The sequence below is a fragment of the Haliotis rubra genome, unplaced genomic scaffold, assembly GCF_003918875.1.
Source record: "Haliotis rubra isolate DU_JTF1 unplaced genomic scaffold, ASM391887v1 Scf1005, whole genome shotgun sequence".
Classification (NCBI taxonomy): Eukaryota; Metazoa; Mollusca; class Gastropoda; order Lepetellida; family Haliotidae; genus Haliotis; species Haliotis rubra.
The window spans coordinates 204788-223959 of record NW_025764899.1 but is presented as its reverse complement, the minus strand read 5'-3'; the positions used below and the strand labels follow the sequence as shown (position 1 = coordinate 223959).

The 19172-nt window shown below is 38.0% G+C and overlaps 1 protein-coding gene across 2 annotated transcripts; it reads right to left on the bottom strand.

The window, feature by feature from the left end:
- Window positions 1-772: 772 nt before the first annotated feature.
- LOC124267594 lies at window positions 773-10003 on the bottom strand. Of its 2 annotated transcripts, none has more exons than XM_046702555.1 (5): window positions 9426-10003; window positions 9088-9330; window positions 3772-3838; window positions 2953-3061; window positions 773-2081 (listed from the first exon to the last, which is right to left on the bottom strand). In XM_046702555.1, the coding sequence occupies exons 2-5, from the start codon at window positions 9193-9195 to the stop codon at window positions 1703-1705; spliced, it is 663 nt and encodes a 220-aa protein (XP_046558511.1). In that variant the 5' UTR covers window positions 9196-9330; window positions 9426-10003; the 3' UTR covers window positions 773-1702. The 2 variants fall into 2 exon arrangements, with proteins under 2 accessions (XP_046558511.1, XP_046558520.1); XM_046702564.1 differs by having other exon boundaries at window positions 9430-10003.
- Between the last annotated feature and the right edge of the window lie 9169 nt (window positions 10004-19172).

The window sequence follows — 19172 nt, the reverse complement described above, 5'->3', positions numbered from 1 at the left end:
TTGCAATTTCCCCTCGCTGTACCGCGGGTATACACCTTCATTTTTACTTCAGGGCTAATGCACAATACCCCACTGACGCGGGTGTTTTACGTAAACAAACTATTTATAACGACGGAAAAGTGGTATTCGCATTTAATAGTTTGTCCGTGTTGTGCATAAGATATGCTATTAAACGAGACCACACAAATATCGCAAGTGATAGGGTCCATAAACACTCCCGGTAGCACAGCAGGCTCCTCAGTGCGCATGTGCATTATGACAGAATGGCACAATATCCCGCTGAATATTATCTGTCTTACAAAGAATCTACTTCATGTCACTGTTTGAATTGCATACCTTCGGCCTAATGTGCTTGCTGTCTATGTTGCGTGACAGTCGTTCCTTTGTTCGACATATTTATGTGTTAGTTTCTTGAGTACCTTGGTCTACAATAGTTTTGCCTTGCCCGGTCACCTCCTCAGTACTTGACTACGTGATGGAATCTGTGTGTGTTTGTTTATCTGTATGTTGTTTAACGCCGCAGTGAATATATCAAGCTGTGTGACGGCGGGCTGTAAATAACAACTTTCTTGAATGACCCAGACTAGACTGACACCATTAGCATTCATTGATCTACGTATGGGCTACGATGACAAGCATCAGCCAAATCAGCGAGCCTGACTACCCGGTCCCGTTAGTCGTAAGTCTATGTTAAAGTATGGGAGTTACGATCACCTTAGCGCTACGATCGCTTTGAGGAACGGGGCCCTGAACGTCTAAGGGTTTTGTCATATGTTCACTGCTATGTCAGACCCAATTGGGACCTGGGTGCTGGTGTACAAAACAACTTTAGCACTAAGACTATCTTAAGTCTATGTTAAGGTATGGGAGGTAGGCCAATCTAGCGCTAAGACTATCTTAAGTCTATGTTAAGGTATGGGAGGTAGGCCAATCTAGCGCTAAGATCGTTTTGTATAACGGCACACAGGTCTGGAAAAGGTCCGGAACACTTTCCTTGAGAGGAGATTGAACTGGATATTGCCAATTGTGATTACATTTGCTATCTTATTCCAACACCTTACACCTCCACCCAACACCTTACCACCCGCTCCACAACACCTTCCCCCAACCAGTTTGGAACTTTGAGCAAAATATCAACCACTAAATACAATGGTCGTAGTAGTAGTAGTAGAAGATATTTTTCACCAAACACTTAACCTGAATACCAAATGAAACAAGGACACACACATTATAGAACCACAAAACATATCACATGAAAATGAAATGTGAACATCCGTTCCATGAAGTGAGCATAAATGTACGTTGAAAGGTCTCCAGTGTACTTCTTGCAAACAGATCACAGCAAAGACTGTAAGTTATTGAAGAGGAGTCCATATTTGACATTCTAATTCAAACGTATCCACTTGTACGACGTCTTGTTGAGCGCTTTCCGTATTGCTAATATGGAAATCAGTCGTTTGCGTAAAACAGCTGTCACTCACTCACTCCACTGTGAGGAACTAGTGCATCTCGTCCATCGGTACACTGTCCCTGGTCACGTGGTAAGTGGCACCAAACATCCAAGAAACCGCGGTTCCCTGCAACTGTCATAGCCCTGTTCCATATAACCATGTTTTACTGTAGGGGTAATTTGATTGACTTTCCATACATTAGAATGCATAACATGCGTAGGACAAGTGGCACACGTTGCAAGTTATTACTTTCACAACTCTGTTTCTCGAACAACCGAGATCTGTTCTAGGAGAGAGTCATTCTCGTTGTTCCGAGCTCGACGGATGCTGTCCGTTTCGGATGAGTCTGCACTGTCGGACTTGTCGGAGTCCCTATTGCACCTCGTAACTGGAGTCGTGTTGGCGCGAACTGCGCGAATTTCTTCGTCCGTGACTTTGTTCAGCACGTGCACGATGAGAGGAAGAAGAAAGAAGTGGCCAATCCCTGCTCCGAGGCAGACGGCAAGCACCAACCACACGTTATAGGTCATAGTGCACAGCATGAGGATGTAGCCAATCAGAAAGTGGGTTGTATAGGCCAAGGCTTTCCACATCCGGGACACATAGTGAGCCACGAGTGTGCCCTGCCACCTGCGATAGAAACGTATTTAATGTACACAACAGGGCCGTAGGTAGCTGACACCTAGAAATGTTTTACACATAATTTTAGTACATGAAAGTATTGATATAACGCTCTTTTGAGTGTCATATACCCTCACCGCAGCCTTGAAATTCGCACCTTCAGTTAATGACGCCAAGATTGCGGGCAGCCCATCTGACAGATGATCGGTACAAGTACGATACACCTAATTACATATAATAACAACAACCACTAATACATACAATAAGGAATCCAGGCCAATGACACAGACTAAACCCTGTAAACTGAAGGCATATAGTGCAATACCTATAAAAATGCTCAAAAACGGACCGATCGATGAATTGCGATCTAACTCGAAAACTAATAAACATAACATACTCAATGAAACGCTGATCATAATCAAAATATCATACCCACTCTGTGAAGTTTGTGCAGAATTTTTGTCCTAAAATTAAAAAAAGTTGTTTAACAATCTATCATTAAAATATTGACACAGTTCACTGTATGTTACGAGGGAGTAGTGCAGAGAAAGGGACAGCCAGGTGTTCGAGGACGGATGGTGACGGCACAGCACAGGTTAATGAATAAATAACTTTGTGAACGTGTTTCTCGAACACCTGGCTGTCCCTTTCTCTGCACTCCTCCCTCGTAACAAACAGTGAACTGTGTCAATATTTTAATGATAGTTTGTTAAACAACTTTTTTAATCGGGGTTTTAATCGTGCTGTGATCATGTTTTTTGACTAACAGTATCTCTATAATACAGGACAAGGAAGCTGACATTGAAGTATATATCTTATTTCCCTGAACTGTAGTTATCACCACCCCCATCCCAACCGGACATCCGTGTATAAGTTGTACCTGTTGGTGGACTTCCTGGAGTGAAGGATCTTGCCGATGTGGTAGTAGAACTTGGAGCCCTCGTAGACGACAGAAAGGACGGAGCAAAACATGATAGCTGGCACCAACCCTGGTACACAAAACACCATTCATTGTAGGACTAAATTAATACACATTACAAACAAAAACGTCATACTTCCTGAATCGTGATCAGTGGGATTCCCGGGTGTATGTATAGTGGGTGCTGGACAAGATGGCGCGAGGGATCTATTGAAGGGGTTTGTGTTACGTGGTGTGTCGTGGATGAGGTGAGTGTTGTATTAAAGTGTTTGTGACAGATGATGCTCTAACGCAAAGGCATGGTAGTGGATAGTAGGGTAAGGTAGTAAATTGTGCACTTAGGCAGTGCTTAGTATGGTGTGGTTTTGAATGGATAGGTAAGATAGTGAGCGGTTGAGAAAGGTAATGGTTTGGGGTAGGGGTTGTGGAGGAGGTCGGGATAGGGGGTGTAGGGTGAATAAGATGGTGTTGCAATATGGTGGTAGCGTAAGTGTTTGTTTCCAAAAAAGGTTGGACGTTTAGAAGGAGAGTGACGTATTTTAAGGTGTAAGCTTGTACACTAAAATCCCTTGTATGGACCTTTGCCTGAGGACACGGTCAAGCGTCTTCCCCGAGGGACAAGCATACAACGAATTTCACTCCCCTCCATGGGCATCATTTACTACAGTTTGAAAACAAAGGAAGATTGAGATGGGTGGGGAAGCTTATGGGAGGTTGGATAATGTGGCACATGGTGACGTAAGGGTGATTTATTGGGGGTGTGGAGACCGTGCCACTAACCGTGCAGGGTGTCGAGACGCCACGCCTGGACCAGGAGACTGGACGCTGTCCACAGCTGAAACGTCATCTGAAACGTAACAATAGACACTATAGAACTTCATGATAATAAAATGTCGCAAACTGACACGAGGTAATCACAGACCCCTCCTGCATATCAACGGTCGACCAGTCGATCACGGTGTAGAAAACCTTTGACTGAAGAAGAATTTAGAAAATATTGCGAAAGAAACAACTATCAGCTTTGATTTAGGTTTTGGAGAAGCACAAGAAGAGAAGGTGACATTGAGAAGATCATTTAGAACCTTTAAAGTGGTCAGTTCACTACACTGTTGATCGTAAAAATATTTGGTGGGTAGCCAAATGGAGAGTCTGTTTGACAGTCTCGCTTGAAGGCTCGCTTTCGATTCCCACGTGGGTACAATGCCTGTGTGAATTCGAACATACTACAATCGGATCCTGACAATGAAGAGGGACGCAACTGTCCATTGTGGTGATCAGATCTTTAGGCAGTGCTCAGTGTCACCTGCATCCTGTTCGAGTGGCATCTGTGTATATGTGTTTCAGGGCAAAGCTCATGTCATCATCCGTTTCTACATAAAATATATTCCAGCGACGAACACTAGATCAGGGGAACGGGTGGTCCAGCGGTCTAATCGACATTTGACAGGAACCAATGGCAGCAGGTTCGAATCCCAGTTTCATGTTTTTTCACCAAACACACTGGTGTGATCGTAGTTATGGGGTAATTGTAGGTTCGATTCCGAAATCCTCTCAAGTGAGTGACTACTTTCACCTCAAAGCATACTATCAGGGCTAAACTGTTTTGGTTTTTGGGTTTGTTTAAATGTCATAACCAAGCTACAAATTAGATACTTCCTTACAAGACAAACTTAAGTTGTTACACAAATTTCAAACCGAGTTTGACCATTTGAAATAGCTGAATTTCTAACTCAACTGCATACAGGTGTATCATGGGATACAGTGTTACCAATGATACTATTTATTAAAAAGACATTAAAAACAGTTGGTTTTCTGATAGATTCGGTGAATGGTATACTTCAGAGGGAAAGGTCAAAATGGCCACACGAAAAATGGCAACACTGACCCTAGTCGAAATGGCCATACCAAAAAGTTAAAATGGCCATAGAAAAAATCAAAATGGCGATACATTATTTTTCCGCCCATATAAATGAGTATTGTTCTTGACGTCGTTGATTTCGATGAGAGATCAACGGAGCTGTCCATTGAGGAAGACGAAGACGACACTCCTGAAATGGAAGAGCAGTTCACCCTTCTCCAGACCGGCTCACAGAAGGGAAAACCTCTACTGATGGATACACATATGTCCAACAGGTATTTCTTCCCCTGTTCTCAAATATATGAAATGATAATATCTATTATTATAGTAAATAATAGTAATACATTGTTTTTCATTACTGTAATCCGGGACCATGACACCTTTACTAAGGGCTCTTCGCCACACTCCCATCTCATAGAGCCTGCTTAACTTCAGGAGGCACAAGTGAAGATGAAGGTAAGACGCATAGGTACTAAAATATAACCACCTTTCCTTTAATTGGCTCGTTAATTACATACATTGTGTAACCTTAATTAAGATGTGAATCCAGAAGTGCCTCGTTAACTAATTAAGCGGTAATAGATAATTTATTGTCATTCTCTGTGTTTATTGTAATTGTTCTTATACTTTTCAGGTGAAGGAAGCAGCCATGGTTTGTGTGTCCAGCTGACTGGACCAGCGGAATGAACTGTTTCTGACTTGATCTACACGGATGTCATACAGTAGTAAATAGGACTGATCCACATGGATGTCATATAGTAGTAAATAGTACTGATCTACATGGATGTCATATAGTAGTAAATAGTACTGATCTACATGGATGTCATATAGTAGTAAATAGTACTGATCTACATGGATGTCATATAGTAGTAAATAGTACTGATCTACATGGATGTCATATAGTAGTAAATAGTACTGATCTACATGGATGTCATACAGTAGTAAATAGTACTGATCTACATGGATGTCATATAGTAGTAAATAGTACTGATCTACATGGATGTCATACAGTAGTAAATAGTACTGATCTACATGGATGTCATACAGTAGTAAATAGTACTGATCTACATGGATGTCATATAGTAGTAAATAGTACTGATCTACATGGATGTCATATAGTAGTAAATAGTACTGATCTACATGGATGTCATATAGTAGTAAATAGTACTGATCTACATGGATGTCACATAGTAGTAACTAGTCCTGATGTACATGGATGTCATATAGCAGTAAATAGTATTGATCAACATGGATGTCATAAAGTAGTAAAATAGTACTGATCTAAATGGATGTCATATAGTAGTAAATAGTACTGATCAACATGGATGTCATATAGTAGTAAATAGTACTGATCCACATGGATGTCATATAGTAGTAAATAGTACTGATCCACATGGATGTCATATAGCAGTAAATAGTACTGATCTACATGGATGTCATATAGTAGTAAATAGTACTGATCTACATGGATGTCATATAGTAGTAAATAGTACTGATCTACATGGATGTCATATAGTAGTAAATAGTACTGATCAACATGGATGTCATATAGTAGTAAATAGTACTGATGTACATGGATGTCATACAGTAGTAAATAGTACTGATCTACATGGATGTCATATAGTAGTAAATAGTACTGATCTACATGGATGTCATACAGTAGTAAATAGTACTGATCTACATGGATGTCATATAGTAGTAAATAGTACTGATCTACATTGATGTCATATTAGTAGTAAATAGTACTGATCTACATGGATGTCATATAGTAGTAAATAATACTGATCTACATTGATGTCATACAGTAGTAAATGGTACTGATCTACATGGATGTCATATAGCAGTAAATAGTACTGATCTACATGGATGTCATATAGTAGTAAATAGTACTGATGTACATGGATGTCATACAGTAGTAAAATGGTACTGATCTACATGGTTGTCATATAGTAGTAAATAGTACTGATCAACATGGATGTCATATAGCAGTAAATGGTACTGATCTACATGGATGTCATATAGTAGTAAATAGTACTGATCTACATGGATGTCATATAGTAGTAAATAGTACTGATCTACATGGATGTCATACAGTAGTAAATAGTACTGATCTACATGGATGTCATACAGTAGTAAATAGTACTGATGTACATGGATGTCATATAGTAGTAAATGGTACTGATCTACATGGATGTCATATAGTAGTAAATAAATAGTACTGATGTACATGGATGTCATATAGTAGTAAATAGTACTGATCTACATGGATGTCATATAGTAGTAAATAGTACTGATCTACATGGATGTCATATAGTAGTAAATAGTACTGATCAACATGGATGTCATATAGTAGTAAATAGTACTGATGTACATGGATGTCATATAGTAGTAAATAGTACTGATCTACATGGATGTCATATAGTAGTAAATAGTACTGATCTACATGGATGTCATATAGTAGTAAATAGTACTGATCTACATGGATGTCATATAGTAGTAAATAGTACTGATCTACATGGATGTCATACAGTAGTAAATAGTACTGATCTACATGGATGTCATATAGTAGTAAATAGTACTGATCTACATGGATGTCATATAGTAGTAAATAGTACTGATCTACATGGATGTCATATAGTAGTAAATAGTAAATTGATCTACACGGATGTCATATAGTAGTAAATGGTACTGATCTACATGGATGTCATACAGTAGTAAATAGTACTTGATCTACATGGATGTCATACAGTAGTAAATAGTACTGATCTACATGGATGTCATATAGTAGTAGTAATGGTACTGATCTACATGGATGTCATACAGTAGTAAATAGTACTGATCTACATGGATGTCATATATAGTAGTAAATAGTACTTGATCCACATTGATGTCATATAGTAGTAAATAGTACTGATCTACATGGATGTCATACAGTAGTAAATAGTACTTGATCTACATGGATGTCATATAGTAGTAAATAGTACTGATCTCCATTGATGTCATACAGTAGTAAATAGTACTGTTCTACATTGATGTCATACAGTAGTAAATAGTACTGATCTACACGGATGTCATATAGTAGTAAATAGTACTGATCTACATGGATGTCATATAGTAGTAAATAGTACTTGTTCTACATGGATGTCATATAGTAGTAAATAGTACTGATCTACATGGATGTCATATAGTAGTAAATGGTACTGATCTACATGGATGTCATACAGTAGTAAATAGTACTGTTCTACATTGATGTCATACAGTAGTAAATAGTACTGATCTACATGGATGTCATATAGTAGTAAATAGTACTGATCTACATGGATGTCATATAGTAGTAAATAGTACTGATCTACATGGATGTCATATAGTAGTAAATAGTACTGATCTACACGGATGTCATATAGTAGTAAATAGTACTGATCTACACGGATGTCATATAGTAGTAAACAGTACAAAAGTGCATGTACATGAAGAAAGAACCTACATATATATGTCTTGTTATTTATTGAAAATATGATTTGCTGATGTGTAATAAACATCAAGTTTTGTGTGATATAACTTATTTTGTCATTTTTACACCTTGATATCAAATAGTACAACGTGGGAAAACGTTATGAGTATTAAAAAATAAATAAATAATGTATGGCCATTCTTACAACAGCAACAAATAAACCAGAAATTTGAAATGATCGTTCTTTTCACTGACACAACACAGAACAACATTCAAGTATTATCCCCAGACGCAGTGTGTCTGTGTAGGACTTCGTGACCGACTTTTTCCATTGTGACTATTGCTTGGATATCCGGTGTCTCACAATCCGGGACCATATACTTCAATCACGATAATGTTTGTTCGTATGATGGATGTTTGTTTACAAAGAGAAACAAACTTAAACAGCAAATGCGGCTTAGACAACCTCTCTTTATGAAACCTCCCGTGATCGATCATACGGTCCAGATTCCTATCAACTATATTGTTTGTTAAGTCAGATACAAGAGTGCCGTACATAAGCATCAGAAATGGTGGGTGAATAGCGGGGGCGAGCTGATAGTTTGTTTGGGTATTATCCGCTTTACATAGGTGAACATATCTTGAGTTAAGAGAGACCCCCATACCCGGATACAAACAGTGTATGACTAGATCCATTGTCAGACGTGTACAGGCTAATGTCGGGACGACCTGCGGCTGTTTTGACTGATCTAATTGTTAGTTTATACAACAAAGAAGTAATTCTTACGATATGGTGGCCGTGGTGAGAGGCATGGTCCGCCGTCGGTGGAGACGGTCCTGGGGTCGAGTCCGTGGTCGTCATATGGTGATGATGATGTTGATGATGGTCCTCCATATTTCTTTTTCAGATTAGAGTACCCTCGGAGTAAACCCAAATGTTGGAAACGTTTCGGAATAACACTAACCTCTGACCCACGTCAGCGCCTGAAGCGTACCCACGTGTCCCTCAAGCTCTCCGTTACATGGGGTCCTGTGGGAAAACACGACTGTCATTCAAGGTTACAAATATATTAATGTGTACACAGAAAGCTTTTTGCAGTTAAAATGGTCCAATTGGTAACTCACATACGTTCCCTTGTCGTTACAGTTGTGCTTATCAGTACAGAGAAGAGTGTCTCCACGTTACAGGGTTCATGGGGGTACACGACCACGTCCACGTCCAAATGTATATACGTCTGTAAACACAAGCGTCTCTCGACGTTTCGGGTGTCCCTATGGAACACGCATCCCCGTATGTACAAAAGTCCCTGAAGCTGGGTCCATATGAGTACATACCCGTACTACGGTATCCGGGTAGCCACACTTGTCCCTCGCTCCTAGCAAGTTTCCCCAACTTTCTGCTACAATGTCATCCTTGGGTATCCACAGCCACCCTGTACTGTACGTACACACACAACGCCGAACGTCAACACAATGATATGATGCCCTGTATCAACTCTCTTGTCTCCTCTCTCCAAACGGGGTCAGTCAGCATGTGGGAGGGGCCTCGCTCAGTGCTTCAGGAAGATCTCTGGGCCTGCACTTATACATATAGCTGGGTGTTCTCACTCCGCCAACAAGTACTGCTCTTGTACAATTAGCATTCAGTGAGCTTGTTCAACGCCTTAATCCTTATCATACTTGGGTATTACCTCTGTGTTACTTGTTATTGTTATGATTGTGGGTTATTTTTGTAGCTATCTGGGTGTTTCTTGTTACCTGTTGTAACTGGTAATTACTGGTTATCACAACATACCGTGTTGTTATCTGAGTGTTTCTTGTTACCTGTTGTTACTGGTAATATGCTGGTTATCACAACATACCGTGTAGTTATCTGAGTGTTTCTTGTTACCTGTTGTTACTGGTAATATGCTGGTTATCACAACATACCGTGTAGTTATCTGAGTGTTTCTTGTTACCTGTTGTTACTGGTAATATGCTGGTTATCACAACATACCGTGTAGTTATCTGAGTGTTTCTTGTTACCTGTTGTTACTGGTAATATGCTGGTTATCACAACATACCGTGTAGTTATCTGAGTGTTTCTTGTTACCTGTTGTTACTGGTAATATGCTGGTTATCACAACATACAGTGTAGTTATCTGAGTGTTTCTTGTTACCTGTTGTTACAGGTAATACGCTGGTTATCACAACATACCCTGTAGTTATCTGAGTGTTTACTTGTTACCTGTTGTTACTGGTAATATGCTGGTTATCACAACATACCGTGTAGTTATCTGAGTGTTTCTTGTTACCTGTTGTTACTGGTAATATGTTGGTTATCACAACATACCATGTAGTTATCTGAGTGTTTCTTGTTACCTGTTGTTACTGGTAATATGCTGGTTATCACAACATACCGTGTAGTTATCTGAGTCTTCTTGTTACCTGTTGTTACTGGTAATATGCTGGTTATCACAACATACAGTGTAGTTATCTGAGTGTTTCTTGTTACCTGTTGTTACTGGTAATATGCTGGTTATCACAACATACCATGTAGTTATCTGAGTGTTTCTTGTTACCTGTTGTTACTGGTAATATGTTGGTTATCACAACATACCGTGTAGTTATCTGAGTGTTTCTTGTTACCTGTTGTTACTGGTAATATGCTGGTTATCACAACATACCGTGTAGTTATCTGAGTGTTTCTTGTTACCTGTTGTTACTGGTAATATGCTGGTTATCACAACATACCGTGTAGTTATCTGAGTGTTTCTTGTTACCTGTTGTTACTGGTAATATGCTGGTTATCACAACATACCATGTAGTTATCTGAGTGTTTCTTGTTACCTGTTGTTACTGGTAATATGCTGGTTATCACAACATACCGTGTAGTTATCTGAGTGTTTCTTGTTACCTGTTGTTACTGGTAATATGCTGGTTATCACAACATACCGTGTAGTTATCTGAGTGTTTCTTGTTACCTGTTGTTACTGGTAATATGCTGGTTATCACAACATACAGTGTAGTTATCTGAGTGTTTCTTGTTACCTGTTGTTACTGGTAATATGTTGTTATCACAACATACCGTGTAGTTATCTGAGTGTTTCTTGTTACCTGTTGTTACTGGTAATATGCTGGTTATCACAACATACCGTGTAGTTATCTGAGTGTTTCTTGTTACCTGTTGTTACTGGTAATATGTTGGTTATCACAACATACCGTGTAGTTATCTGAGTGTTTCTTGTTACCTGTTGTTACTGGTAATATGCTGGTTATCACAACATACCGTGTAGTTATCTGAGTGTTTCTTGTTACCTGTTGTTACTGGTAATATGCTGGTTATCACAACATACCGTGTAGTTATCTGAGTGTTTCTTGTTACCTGTTGTTACTGGTAATATGCTGGTTATCACAACATACCATGTAGTTATCTGAGTGTTTCTTGTTACCTGTTGTTACTGGTAATATGCTGGTTATCACAACATACCGTGTAGTTATCTGAGTGTTTCTTGTTACCTGTTGTTGTTAGGGTAATATGCTGGTTATCACAACATACCATGTAGTTATCTGAGTGTTTCTTGTTACCTGTTGTTACTGGTAATATGCTGGTTATCACAACATACCATGTAGTTATCTGAGTGTTTCTTGTTACCTGTTGTTACTGGTAATATGCTGGTTATCACAACATACCGTGTAGTTATCTGAGTGTTTCTTGTTACCTGTTGTTACTGGTAATATGCTGGTTATCACAACATACCATGTAGTTATCTGAGTGTTTCTTGTTACCTGTTGTTACTGGTAATATGTTGGTTATCACAACATACCGTGTAGTTATCTGAGTGTTTCTTGTTACCTGTTGTTACAGGTAATATGTTGGTTATCACAACATACCATGTAGTTATCTGAGTGTTTCTTGTTACCTGTTGTTACTGGTAATATGCTGGTTATCACAACATACCGTGTAGTTATCTGAGTGTTTCTTACCTGTTGTTACTAATATGCTGGTTATCACAACATACCATGTAGTTATCTGAGTGTTTCTTGTTACCTGTTGTTACTGGTAATATGCTGGTTATCACAACATACCGTGTAGTTATCTGAGTGTTTCTTGTTACCTGTTGTTACTGGTAATATGCTGGTTATCACAACATACCGTGTAGTTATCTGAGTGTTTCTTGTTACCTGTTGTTACTGGTAATATGTTGGTTATCACAACATACCGTGTAGTTATCTGAGTGTTTCTTGTTACCTGTTGTTACTGGTAATATGCTTGGTTATCACAACATACCGTGTAGTTATCTGAGTGTTTCTTGTTACCTGTTGTTACTGGTAATATGTTGGTTATCACAACCGTGTACCTGAGTGTAGTTACCTGAGTGTAATATCTTTGTTACCTGTTGTTATCTGGTAATATGTTACCTGTTGTTATCACAACATATCACAACATACCATGTAGTTATCTGAGTGTTTCTTGTTACCTGTTGTTACTGGTAATATGTTGGTTATCACAACATACCCTGTAGTTATCTGAGTGTTTCTTTTTACCTGTTGTTACTGGTAATATGTTGTTATCACAACATACCGTGTAGTTATCTGAGTGTTTCTTGTTACCTGTTGTTACTGGTAATATGTTGGTTATCACAACATACCATGTAGTTATCTGAGTGTTTCTTGTTACCTGTTGTTACTGGTAATATGCTGGTTATCACAACATACCGTGTAGTTATCTGAGTGTTTCTTTTGTTACCTGTTGTTACTGGTAATATGCTGGTTATCACAACATACCGTGTAGTTATCTGAGTGTTTCTTTACCTGTTGTTACTGGTAATATGCTGGTTATCACAACATACCATGTAGTTATCTGAGTGTTTCTTGTTACCTGTTGTTACTGGTAATATGCTGGTTATCACAACATACCATGTAGTTATCTGAGTGTTTCTTGTTACCTGTTGTTACTGGTAATATGCTGGTTATCACAACATACCGTGTAGTTATCTGAGTGTTTCTTGTTACCTGTTGTTACTGGTAATATGCTGGTTATCACAACATACCATGTAGTTATCTGAGTGTTTCTTGTTACCTGTTGTTACTGGTAATATGCTGGTTATCACAACATACCATGTAGTTATCTGAGTGTTTCTTGTTACCTGTTGTTACTGGTAATATGCTGGTTATCACAACATACCGTGTAGTTATCTGAGTGTTTCTTGTTACCTGTTGTTATGTTGTTATCACAACATGGTAATCTGAGTGTTTCTGGTTATCACAACATACCATGTAGTTATCTGAGTGTTTCTTGTTACCTGTTGTTACTGGTAATATGCTGGTTATCACAACAGACATACCGTGTAGTTATCTGAGTGTTTCTTGTTACCTGTTGTTACAGGTAATATGCTGGTTATCACAACATACCGTGTAGTTATCTGAGTGTTTCTTGTTACCTGTTGTTACTGGTAATATGCTGGTTATCACAAACATATTACAACAGTGAACGACAGTGAAAAAACATCAGTGCATGTGTATTGTCCTCCACTTTCCGTGGATAGAGCGACTTACACGTGCTAATCATTGACATTAAGTGTCAGGTGGATTTCCATATTGGCAATTTGAATAGAAAATGTGCCATTTGTAACAGAATGTATCTGACGTAAAAGAACGTAACAATGACATTTCAACGGCCTGATGTGTTTTGTCATACTGTTAAGAATGTTTGCAAAATATTCAGTTGTATATATTTCAAGCAAAAACGAAGACTTTACAACTTTTAAAAAACAGTGTTACCAATAGAGTGCCCTTCATTAATGACACCGGGTATATAATGTAGTGTCATGTAGGCCACATGGCCGGATGTTATACGTATCTTATTGATTGTTTTATTGTGTCTATATATGTTTTATATATAACCTGTGACACACAAATAAAAATATTTTGTTTCTTTTTTTTCCTGTCGGACAGTGTGATGGAAAAACCCCAACTGGATGTGGGAAGCATGGATTCCCGGACAATGGAAATCAACTTGGTGTCGAACTATTGCACACACAAAGTACATCAGTAATCGTATTTACAGATGATCATACACGGATCTGTTGTAGAGTGATCCATGTGTCAATGTCCATAGTCCATACGCTGTTATAATAATGTCAGCGTTGTCGGACTAGCTGTCTTTTTCTGATTGTCATAACTGATGGGCAAGTCACAGTAGTTAATGTATATAGCTACATATAATGTTTCGGATTCCAACGGGCGGTGGGGTAGCCCAGTGGTTAAAGAGTTAGCTATTCACGCCGAAGGCCTGGGTTTAATTCGCCACATGGGCACCATGTGTGAAGCCCATTTCTGGTATTTCCCCGCCGTGATTTTGCTGTATATTTAGCCTAGCGGTTCAAGCGTTCGCTGGAAACCGTAATATATATATTTATTTCCGGTACTGAAAGGCCACAGGCCTGTAGTACAATGTATTTATAAATCAATATTTACACGCACGGATAATATACATGAAGAAGGGAAAATAATCAACTTTAGGTTACATTGTGTTCTGAGATATATTCTGTCCTAAACAACATGGCATAGTAAACAAACATGGACAAGTTTTGAAGTATAGTATGGGTTTTGTTATTCAACAATGCTGAGAATTTATAAAGGTTTGGATGGGCACAATAATATTTCTTAATATACAACTTTCTGATGGAATTATAAGCAGGGCAAATTAAAAGAAAATGATATTCATCTTCTATTTGGTTAAGATCACATATTTTGCAAGTTCTATTTTCTTTTTTGACATTTTTAAATCTTCCACTTTCGACAGATAAATCATGTGAAGAACATCTCAATCTGCTTAACGCTATCCTATACTTTTTTACGTTTAGACATGAAAGATAAGTTTCGGAGTCAAAAGTACATTTAAACATCTTATAATACAGACATTTACTGGAAAGTGATATCTTTTCAAACCATTCTTGCAAATAGATATCTTTTAATCTTTGCGTTAGTTCTAAAATAAACTTACCCTCAGAATCAACATACTGATCGTTCCATACAAAACCAAACCCTTTCGAGACTAGAAAATGTCTAACAGCAGAAACCCAATTTGTGTGTCCATTTTTATCGAATATCATCATCATATTGTAACATTTCTTTGGTAGCCTATAAGAAGGCATCTTCAGTAATTTTAACCAGTATTTTATAACTCTGATATTTGTAAATAAGTGCATCGGGTATTTACCACATTCTCCATACACCATTGTATTCATCGTATTGGATTTAACACCAAGAAATCTTTTACATGTTTTCAATTGAACTCTTTCAATATCACTGTAATAATTCAAACCCCATATTTCGGCTCCATACAATAGAATTGGCTTAACTTTGGAATCAAATATTTTAAAGTATGAACTTATATTTATGTCACCAAGTACATTTAATTGTTTAAAGATACCTATCATGACCTTTTGTGCTTGCAAACAAGCGTAATTAACATGTGTTGTCCAAGATAAACAATTACTAAAGAACATTCCCAAATATTTGTACGAACTGGTGCATTCTAATTCTTCACCTTTATACAACCATTTCTCGTTTTTTTATAAACGTCCCCCTTTTTTAAAAACTACTACTTTAGTTTTATTTCTATTTACAGCTAATTTGTACTGGTCACAATAATTCTCAAGTTCTTGTATAAGTCTTTGTAAACCTGCAACAGTGCTTGAGAATAGCACGATATCGTCTGCAAAAAGCAGAAGAAAAATATGTACTAGGTCAGGGTGTAACTGTATTCCATACTCACAATTGTTTTCAATTTGGGTTGCTAATTCATTTATGAAAAATGAGAATAGAAATGGGCTAAGTATACAGCCTTGTCTTACCCCGATTTGTAGTTCAAACGAATCTGAGAATTCATTGTTATTCTTAACACAAGCTTTAACATTTTCATACATATTATGAATATTTTTTTCATTTTAGGACTTAGACCATGGGTATTAAAAATAGACCATAGCTTTTGTCTATCAACTGAATCAAATGCTTTTTCGAAATCAACGAAAGGTGTATAGAGTTCACCACCTTTGATGTTGAGGTATCTCTGTATAATACTTTGTAATATAAACATATTGTCAGTAGTCGTATATCCATGTCTAAAACCTGCCTGAGATTCATTTATTTTATTCAATGTCTCTCCCCAAGTTACTAATCTTCTGTTAATGATAGAAGTGAAAACCTTATTAAAAATACTCAAAAGAGTAATGCCTCTATAGTTATTTGGATTATCGATACTTCCTTGTTTATGGAGCGGGACAATAATGCCGATTGTCCAACAAGTTGGAAAACTACCGTTTTCTAAAATTATATTGAATACTAATTCTAAATATGGTGCTAAAATATCTGCCGAATTCTTAATTAACTCGGGTATTACGTCATCAATACCTGGTGATTTATTGGGTTTTAAGCATTTAATGCTGTCCAGAATCTCGTCCCTACTAATAGGAGAGTCCAGCATATCCTCTGTTAGCGCAAAATTAGGGTCAGGAGACGTTGATGGATTTGCGTCGTCAACAAAGTTATCAGTATTATTATCCGTTTCTAAGTTGAGAAGATTTCTGGTATTTCCCTGCCGTGATTTTGCTGTATATTTAGCCTAGCCGTTCAAGCGTTCGCTGGAAACCAAGCGTTGAATTCTTCAGAATCCTCAGAACCCTCAGCCATTCATTCCATCTGGAGTGAATGCGTCAATTCTTGCAGATTTGTAACGGGGATCTCCAGCCCAAGATTTCCCAAAGCCGCAATGTTTCGATGGCGTTGTTCTGTAAATAGTTAGGTCTGGCGTTGTTGAAGTGTCTCCAAAGCATTTCCTTGTGGTGTCTCAAGGGGGTGTCCTGGAGTTATGTGCCAAAGCCGTGTCCACCAGGAGTCTCAACGCAGTTATAACTGTGTTATAACAGCAATCTGAGTGTGCCATAGTCCAGTGGGGGGTCATAGAAAGGGCGAACAAATATATTTAACACAACGAAATAAGTATGATATTATGGATATTTCCAGACAATTTATTGATAATATTGCTCAGTTGTGACAACATATTTGATTTAACGTATGTCCAAGAGGCTCCGCTTCATCTTCCCCTGTACTGTGCCACAAAACATTAACATTCTCCTAAATATACACTGAGTTGAAGTGGGCCTTCTTTCAATGTAAAATGTTCTAAATTTACCAACATATTTAACATCTGATATGAAGTACTGATCATAATATATTTTAAATTTACCAACATATTTATTCTTGTCCTAACATGCTAACATAATAGTATGGTACAATGTACATGCTGTAAGTAGAATATCCCCATACCAAGACCAGATAATCCCTGCACGACTTCAACAGGAACATGGCATACCTACACACACATTCAGCTTACATATTGCTCCTCATAGCCACAGGCATGGTGTGAAATACACCAGCCTTTCAAATTCCTGCTTGTCTGCTTAGTCTAAACTTTGCTTAGTACAAGTTAGAAGTTAGTACAAGTTAGTACAGGGATTGTAGTCCCTTGACTGGTACCCATTGAGGACTATGATTCTGTACCAGCTCTCGTTTCAGATTAGATCTGAATCTACAAAATGTAGTCACCATTTGTGTGTTGTTCAAGCAGGACTCTGAGGAATAAAATTAACCTAGTCTTTGGACTAGTCTTGTGAAACGGAATTTCAATGGATGTACATGCCCACAGATTCCGTGTATCTGCTCAGCCCTGTCACTGGTTCTCAAGTCAGAGAAGCCAGACAATAATGAACACTTACACTCTCATAGCCATCTTGGTTAGTTGAGTTAAATATGAACATACAGGATATCACTGTCAGTTTACGAGGGGTCCTAAAATATTCACAGAAGTTATATTTATCTTCTAAGCTTCAAGAGGACATCCCCAAAACGTATTCACCGCCCACATGGTGAATGTTCAATACGTTCAGGCGACACATCCACACAGGATATAATCCCATCAATGTATCTCCACACAGGATATAACCACCCAATGTATCTCACAGGGTGGACCCTTCAATAATTTCAGAGGACACTTTAACACAGGATATATCCTCACAATGTATCTCCACACGGTGTATATCCTCACAATGTATCTCTTCACAGGATATATCCTCAAAATGTATGTCACCACAGGATATATCATCACAATTATCTCAACATGGAATATATCCTCACAGTTATCTCAACACAGGATATATCCTCACAGTTATCTCAACATGGGATATATCCTCACAATGTATCTCTTCACAGGATATATCCTCAAAATGTATGTCACCACAGGATATATCATCACAGTTATCTCAACACAGGATATATCATCACAGTTATCTCAACATTGGATATATCGTCACAATATTTCTCAGCACAGGATATATCCTTACAATATATCTCAACACAGGATATATCTTCACAATGTATTTCACAACCACAGGTAACCGTCAATTTGCTTTCAGGACATATATCCCACAGTGCATGTGTCAGGAATTAAATATAGAAGTATTTGATGTTGTATTTTTTTTATTGTTTTCTTTTCAGACATTATCAAATATGTTGCCATGTATTCGGTGTTATTTAAGCCTGCCTTCTCATATACATACATAGACTGATGTACATTGTCTTGCAGCTTAACATATTGTGCACTATATCATTTGCAGAAAATTTGCATTTCAGTTTTGAGCTAAGCAATACCCGTAAAACAGTAACAAAATCCTCTTGCCACAAATACATGTAACTGTTTTCACTTCTCACTTTGAAACAACATAACAGTCAAAACAAATCATATCGACTACACAGATGTGAACACAGATCGCATCACAAGATGTGGTGTGGAGATGTCCCATCAACCGTATGCTGACTCATATATACACA